The sequence below is a fragment of the Lathyrus oleraceus genome, chromosome 6, assembly GCF_024323335.1.
Source record: "Lathyrus oleraceus cultivar Zhongwan6 chromosome 6, CAAS_Psat_ZW6_1.0, whole genome shotgun sequence".
NCBI lineage: Eukaryota > Viridiplantae > Streptophyta > Magnoliopsida > Fabales > Fabaceae > Lathyrus > Lathyrus oleraceus.
In genome coordinates this window covers 410127538-410135857 of record NC_066584.1, presented here as the reverse complement: position 1 = coordinate 410135857, position 8320 = coordinate 410127538, and the positions used below count along the sequence as shown (strand labels likewise).

The 8320-nt window shown below is 33.1% G+C and overlaps 1 protein-coding gene across 1 annotated transcript; it reads left to right on the top strand.

The window, feature by feature from the left end:
• Positions 1–1259: 1259 nt before the first annotated feature.
• Positions 1260–4508, top strand: LOC127098590 (tetratricopeptide repeat domain-containing protein PYG7, chloroplastic). The gene is made up of 6 exons (XM_051037212.1): positions 1260–1460; positions 1552–1639; positions 1932–1992; positions 2650–2933; positions 3233–3379; positions 3783–4508. The coding sequence occupies exons 1-6, from the start codon at positions 1357–1359 to the stop codon at positions 4056–4058; spliced, it is 960 nt and encodes a 319-aa protein (XP_050893169.1). The 5' UTR covers positions 1260–1356; the 3' UTR covers positions 4059–4508.
• Positions 4509–8320: the final 3812 nt, after the last annotated feature.

Below are 8320 nucleotides of genomic sequence, written 5' to 3'. Positions count from 1 at the left end.
GGACAAGTGTCTCTAGATCTTTCTTCTATGGATGTAATTGTGGATCCCTACTCTATAAAGGGAATGACAGATGAATGAAAAAGCAGAAAATATAATATTCTTATTCTACTATTATCTCTCTCTCACCTTAAGACTTTTCCCTACACAGGGAAATTTAATTCTGGTGCTTATTTTCTAACAAATATCTATGCATTTATCTTTTGTTTAACTTGATTTTTTTACTTAACTTTTTTTAATACCTTCCATTGAATTTTAAATCGTCAATATATGATAAAAACATTCTAGTAAATATATTCTCCCCTATTAATTTATATAATTTTTTTGAGATATAAATATTATTTTTTTAATTTATGTTAAACAATCAATTAGATTAGAATGAATGAAGTGAGTTTTTAAAGCATAATAAAAAAGTTTGATATAATAAAAATAATTTTAAATTTGTAATTCTCTACTTTCCAATACTTATCAATACTTATGTGTAAATTTGTCATTAAATTTATTTAGAATAAAACAAATCGAATATGTTAATCTTTTATTTATAAATTATAACAAAATAATAAAGATTAAAAATATAGAGTAACAAATATAAAATATAATTAAATGGATAAAGTAACAATTTAAATGTGTTAATTGAATTAAATGAAAGATTTAATTGAAATACATTGACAGTGTAAAAGAATTTTACACCGCTAGTTAATCTTAGACGTTGAATATTAAAATAAATTTGACTTTTATTTTAAAAATTTATAAAATAATGCAAACGAGTGATGACGATGAATCGACCGTGTAAATCTTTTTACATTGAGAATGCATAATAATTAATCCCTCAAATGAATATAAACTTTTCATTTAAGTTTAATCTTTGTCTTTTAGGGGGAATAAATTGTCTCCAGACAATTCTTTTTCAATAAAATCCCAACCCTTCATTTTTCTCTCTTAAATATTATAATAATATTTTTAAATTGTTTAATAACGAGATGATACACTTTATTCCATCATGTGAAGTGTCCACGGGAGACAATCCCCTCCCTTTAGGGATATTTATTTATATTTATATATATATTAATTTATTAATATTTATAAATCAACAATTATTTTTAAAAAATATAAAATATAATTTGTATACATAAACTAAAATTAAATAATGATATAGTTGTGGAGCAGAAAATGATATTTAAGGCATTATTAATTTACAAAATGAATCGAAACCGTTGATTAGCCATGTAATAACACCAATCTAACGGTTAATAACCCACGGATTCAGCATTCAACCGTTTTATCCCATCGGAACTGACACAAACACACCTTGTTGCCGGATAACCCCTGTTGCTGTTCTTCCCCAAATTAGGAACAAAAATGAAGATGAGTGTTTCCACCTTCACTCATCTATCTTACTCTTCTCCTTCTATTTCCTCTATCTTCCCTTCCAAACTCGCCACTTCATCACCATGCTCTCTCAAGTAAGTAATTTCATTTCCCCGTCTGTTTCTGGGTTGTTTTCAATTGAATAATGATGCATGCTTGATTTTTAACTTGGAACGCTGTTTGCAGAAAGATCAAAGCATTGGCAATTCATCAAACACCTTCCACTCCACATGGAAACAGCCTTGATGCAGTCAAGAATAGGATTCTGCTCCAGGTTGTTTTGATTTCATGTCTTTTACACGCAAATTAAGCATTTTTTTTCATTCAATATTATCATTGATTTATCTAACAAAATCAACTCATTCATTTGGTTTTGTCCGGTGAGTTTGGCAGAATCACGGTGTTACGGAAATCACTCAAACTCACTGCCGTGATTCCACACATGCAATTTATTCCTGATACCCTTATAATTTTTGTGTTGAACATGAAGTGTTTTCATTTCACAATCTCGATTTTAGGCTACTAATTTTTATTTTATTTTGCCTTGCTATCATGGTCGAAGACAGATGTTTCAAAGGGCAATGCCAATGGAACCCCTTGTAACCATTTTCCGAGAATATTCAGAGAGTAATTCCTTGTTCTTGCTCTTCCAATTTTCATATTCATAATAGTTTTTGTATGCCATGAATGGATTGATGTCTCGAGATTAATGATTTGGATAAAAACATGGTCTTAGATAGAACATTATGGCGAAAGTTGATCCATGTAGCCGATCCCACTCAGTGGAACAAGACTTGGTTGTTGTTGTTGTATGAATGAATGAGTTGATGTCACATGTTTTATAGAAAAATGGCAGGTGTTTTAAGGGTGAGAAGTATATGATTTTGCTGATATCAAGTTTTCCTTCATGCTGATAGTTTTATTCTGATAACCCTCTGAAACATTGTATCGGAATAATGATCAAGAAATACTACACCGTTGACTATTATGTCAAGATCAAGAAGATATAAAGAAAAACAAACACGGCTTTTCTAAGGATGACTTCTGGTTAAACTATGATGCCAGTCTTGTGCATTTACTTTTCCCTTGATTCCTAAGTTAATCACTCACATAAGTAAAATAGATGAAAAAATTGTGTCTTGTTTAATTTTATGCATTGTGCTAAACTTGGTTCTGCCATTTGTGCAACCAGCTAATTCCACAACTTCAAATTCAAAATCGTTTTTGAATTACAACAATTGCTAGTATCGTTTCCTTTTCTAATCTTGCTTTCCGTGTTCTCAGTGAATGACTTTACATTGGAAAATCTTCAAGATAGGAAAAAGTCATCCAAATGGGTTGCAGCATTCTTGTTTGGACAAACTATATCAGTTATTTCTCCTGATGTTTCATATGCAAGCAATTCAGTAAAGATAAATGAGATGTATCAGGTTGGGGAGTTGTTTGACTTAGGAATCCAGTTAATATATTTGCTATTGTTGTTGGGTTTGCTCGGTGCTGGAACTTTCTATGTGATTCGCCAAGTTCTTGTTCGCAGAGAACTCGACCTTTCAGCCAAAGAGTTGCAGGTAAGAACCTATACATTTATATTACTAGATCTTTCTCTGGAACACCTTGAAAGAGATTAGGTGCCTGTTTGGGTTAACTTATTTGACTTTATCTACTGCTATCAGCACTTGTGAAACAGTTTAGGAGAGCTTAGTGAAACAACTTTTAACACGACCATAAGTTGTTTTTAGCATATGTCCATAAGTTCTCAATTTTATTTTGGCAGCTCCATAAGTTCTCAATGACAGCTTATTAAAACGGCATATAGCTTATAAGTGTTTTTAGCAGTTTGACTTTATCTTATCTTTTATTGTCTCAGGAGCAAGTCAGAAGCGGCGATGCAAATGCGACTGCGCTGTTTGAACTTGGTGCAGTGATGCTGCGGAGGAAATTTTACCCAGCCGCTACGAAGTTCTTGCTTCAAGCAATTGATAAATGGGATGGGGAAAAGCAAGATCTTGCCCAGGTTAGATGACTTGGTTGATTTCTAATAAAATATGTTATATATGCTTAATTTGGAACTTACTTTGGATTGGAAATAGAAGAAACCGTGACGCATCACCAAAATATGCCACGTCACAAGTGTCAAATGGACCTCAGTTTGTCGCATTGCTATGTTTGTAGCAGATGTTGATATCATGGACAAAAAAGACATGGTTTCTGATATTGCAGGAATAAATATTTGCGTGAGACTAAATAAATATGGAAACCTTGACAGTGAATAAGATGATTTTCTCACTAACAAATATCTTCCCGTGCAACTGTTCAAATATTAATAGTTATACAGTTCTACCATTATTGGCCTGTTCTGAAGTGACTTGTTAATATCTACTTTGATAATAATCATCACCTGCAATCCATGGGTATAGGTTTACAACGCGCTTGGTGTCAGTTATGTTCGTGACAAGAAGCTTGAGAAAGGAATTGCTCAGTTTGAGACAGCTGTGAAGATTCAACCAGGCTATGTCACAGCGTGGAACAATCTTGGTGATGCTTATGAAAGTAAAAAAGAATATGTGTCGGCTCTGAAGGCATTTGAAGAAGTTATTCTATTTGATCCTAACAACAAAATTGCGCGGCCTAGGAGAGATGCTTTGAAGGAACTTCTTGGAATGACCGAAGGAGTTACTGTCGAGAACAAATGATTGACATTCTTCTATCAACTTGCACTATAAATATGGTTTACTTAAAACTACATAGTTTTCAATCAATATCTTGATTATGTTTGAAGGAATTTTTGCTATAGTGATGTATTTGAGGTAGAATTTTTCTTCTTATTTTGGTAGAATTATGATAACATGGTATAAACTCATCAACTCGTGTCAATACTTACTGCTAATGGCATAGTTGAGAAAAGTTATTGCTGGGAATGATTGAAAGATGGGTCAGTGCTCATTTCTAAATCGGCTACAAAAGTCGTTGGTCTAGTGCATCATGGAGTTTATTCATGTGTCAGAATTCCTCGTGTTCTTTCTCTTATAATTGGTCTTATAATTGGTCGTGTTCGTGTGTTGTAAAAAGATATTTTCATAAACTTATCATCTGTATCTTCATTGCTCAACTCATGTTATTAGAAATCATTGATTTGATGTTCATGTTCTAGATAAGTGAAGGGAAGTTATAATGAGTGTTGCTGGTTCTTTTTATTGTTGAAATTTCCACTTGGAAGAGTTATGTTGGTTTGAAATTTGGATACTGAGCATGGTAAATGAATCTATTGATATTTGTTGGATTTTCATGTTCATTTATTCATTTCTTATGGAAAAAGCATAAGCACATCGAGTTCAGCTTATATAAAGAGAGCAACTCATTTTGCCTGTAAAAGTAAACTCTTGAAAAAAAAAGAGTAAAAAGTAAATAAATCTCAACCATTGACAAATAAATGGTTGACTAATAAATGAATAGTTGATGGTAACATTTTAGATAAATTAAAATATTAATTAACCAATTGTTAGTTGGTTCAGTGATGATTGACGTTAAATTTGATAGAGAGAATCACGGTTTGATTCCCCACGACTACGATTGAAAGGGGATTGAAATCAGGGGATTGAAATCATTTGATAATACTCCACGACTACGATTGAAAGGGGATTGAAATCATTTGATAACACCCCACGACTACTATTGAAAGAGAATTGAAATCATTTGATAACAAAGTTGATTTAATAGATCGGATACTTGTGATTGGTGATGAAAAAAAATTAATTATTTACAGTTTTGTTTTCTTGCATATTTATTGGATGACAACACATGTTTAGAAACAATCTACCGGACACCCCACATAATAAGCAATGTGACTATAATATTCATAAATTATAAAATTCAATTTGTCACCTTCAAAACCATGTATTATATAAATTTGGGTACTAATTTTGTAAAAATGATATATATATATATATATATATATATATATATATATATATTATATATATATATATATATAATATATATATATATTATATATAATATATAATATATATATATATATATATATATATATATATATATATATATATGGGTGTGGTCGGTAGGAAAATAGTTTTGTTTTGTTTTTTTAATTGTGTTTAGTGAGGAGAAGAGAAAGAAATAGAAAAATAGCTAGAGAGCTTTGGTGGAGACCACATAGATGATGAAGACAATCATGTACACACTAAGGCGAGTAGAGTAATTTCTACCAATTTTAGCTCTGCTGGAGACGACATAGATGATGATGACAATCATGTGCACACTAAGGCGAATAGAGTAATTCCTACCAATTTTCACCGTTGGGGGATCAAACAGTCTCGTGGACGTACTTTCCAACATATAGGAGGTAGAGTTGTTGGTCTAGAGATTATGATGATGGGGCAAATGTTGCCGTTACTGATGATGTTGAGCCAAAGGTGACTGTTCAGGATGATACAAAGGTGCAAATTCATACTGATACATAGGTGTCTGTTCATGCTGATACGTACAAATGAGAGGTTCCTTAGAAGGCCTTTTGACCCTACCTTACTCACTAGGCATGTCGATCATGTGACGTTTAGATTATGGTAAAGAAATGTATAAATATTTTAATTTAAGTTATTTTTATTTATTAGTGGTTAATTGAAAGTAACTGATGAATTATATTTTATTTGTTACATGACCGCACTCCATTGAATGTCCCCACTCATGGGTCGAAGTTGAAGAATTTATCGGTAGAGTAAATGCTAAATGAGGTTAGGGAAATTGTTGTTGATATAGGCTTGTGGTCGTTGGTTGATTGTTTGCTCACCATACTTGACGCTCAATTGTTATTTGTTGTTGTTGAGCGTTGGCATAAAGATGCATTTTCCTTTCATCTTCTCTTTGGTGAGATGACAATCACCTTGGGTGATGTCTACAACCTTTTCCATCTCCCTCTTGCTGGTAACTTCTTCACCCCTCCATAGATGAGCCATCATATTGCAATTATGGTCGTTGAGACATACCTGAACGTTACACGAATGATGATATTGTAGGAGTTCAAGGCTAAAAGGGGTTCTCATTATCGCATTTCTTGGCTCCGATATACTTATGAGTTAGTGGTGGAGTATTTTATGTGTGAGGCATGTGATATGATATACATGTTGTATCTTGTTGGGTGTACTATTTTAGAAGATAAGTCTCATGTATATATCAATGTGAGATACATATCCCTGTTTGGTGATTTTGAATCTCTCAATTGGGCATGGGGTTGTGATGTTGTGATGATACTATATAATGCCCTTGGAGAGGCGACTGATTTAGAGACGCGACAACTTTCCGATTACATGAGTCTATTTCAGGTGTGAACATTTAATATATTTTATTTACTTTGTGAGTATTTATTAAAGACATTTAGTATATTTAATTTGTTATCTTCTTATATATTTTACTATAGTGTTGGATATACGAGCATTTCCTGTCCATTAGTGACATGCATGGTCGTGGTCCTATCATAGATGGCTCCCCACGAGCAACTAGATAGAGCTCGAGGAATTCTCATACAGACGATCTTCTGGATTACAGGAAGAAAATCGATGCTCTAACCCTGAATGATGTCATATGGACACCGTATACATATATATATATAGTGCATTAGGAATTTGACGAGTATGAAATTTTTTCGGATTATCTATGATGAAGTGTTGTTGTTGCATATTTACTTGAGACGTGTATACTTCTGTTTGACTATGTTTAGGGTATTCCTATATCAGTCTCTATTATACCATATGGAGGCATTGATAGATGGTTTAGGTCTAACATTGTGAGTAATGTCTATACTATTAAAGAAAATGCAATAGATGTATCTTTTCCTAGACAATGTATGGATGGTTATTTAGAGTGCCACTTTAGAGTATCACTCCCTCACATTATCCCACTTGTTGAGCCTAGAGATGATACCTGACCTTCACATGATGGAGGGCATTCAGATGACATGCCTCCGCGTCCACCTGGCGTGACTGATCAACTACGAATGCAGATGAATTCATAACCTCATGGGTTTGGTAAACCCAGATGGCGAGGTCCATGTCGGGTTATCGCAGATAGAACGTATACCCCGTGGTAAACCAATTTAGAGTTTATATGCTTGTTCATTATTTGTTGTCTCTATGACATTATTTTGGGATGTTTCGACTATTTTATGTTGTAGTGAATTATTTTATTATGTTGTAAATATAACTTAACATTGCATTACATGAAAACTAGCATTACATTACCGCAACACGAACACAACTTAATCTAACAAGTCATTTCATCACACTTTATATATGGTTCATGATGTTTCATCATCTTCATAATATTGTCAGTAGATCTTGAAAGCTTCACATCCATCTTAATTGGACACTTTGTTGTGTAACAGTGAAATATACTCCACATAACTCTTAGATCTTCATTTGTCTTCAACTCAAACTTAGTGAACCTAATATTCCCTTGATTATCAATCGAGGGTGAAAGGTACTCGATCTTAAACACCATTTGATTGTATGGGTAAAATAATAGATAGTCCAGTTTGGGTTTCAGATCTATAAGAGGGGTGTCCTCTCTGACCCTAAATTCAAAAGGATAACTCATGTCGTTGAAGTAAAAAATGCAATATGCCAAAATTGAGCCATTGCAATGTGTTTTTGTTATATACATACGATGCATATTGCCGCATCTTGAAAAATATGATCCTTCGTGATGGTCGCGGAAAAAATCATTCGAACATAGTCTCTACCAAACTTTATTTATTACAAAGAAGGAAAGGCAAAATATAGATAAAACCTAAAAAGGAAAAAAATGGTCGTCGCAACCAAATTCAGGTTCGGGAGTCGATTACGTAAGGGGAGTGTATTATCACCCCTCACGCCCGTTGTACTCAATGGGAACCTTTTAGTTAAACTTGCGATTGAATGTTAGCTTATATTAATTATTTTCTTCA

Bases quoted from the DNA above. Each gene is read 5' to 3' on its own strand.
- LOC127098590 (XM_051037212.1), top strand. From the start codon at position 1,357: ATGAAGATGAGTGTTTCCACCTTCACTCATCTATCTTACTCTTCTCCT. The intron at 1,993-2,649 runs GTAATTCCTTGT...CCGTGTTCTCAG, and splicing joins TTTCCGAGAATATTCAGAGA to TGAATGACTTTACATTGGAA. The intron at 2,934-3,232 runs GTAAGAACCTAT...TTATTGTCTCAG, and splicing joins TTTCAGCCAAAGAGTTGCAG to GAGCAAGTCAGAAGCGGCGA.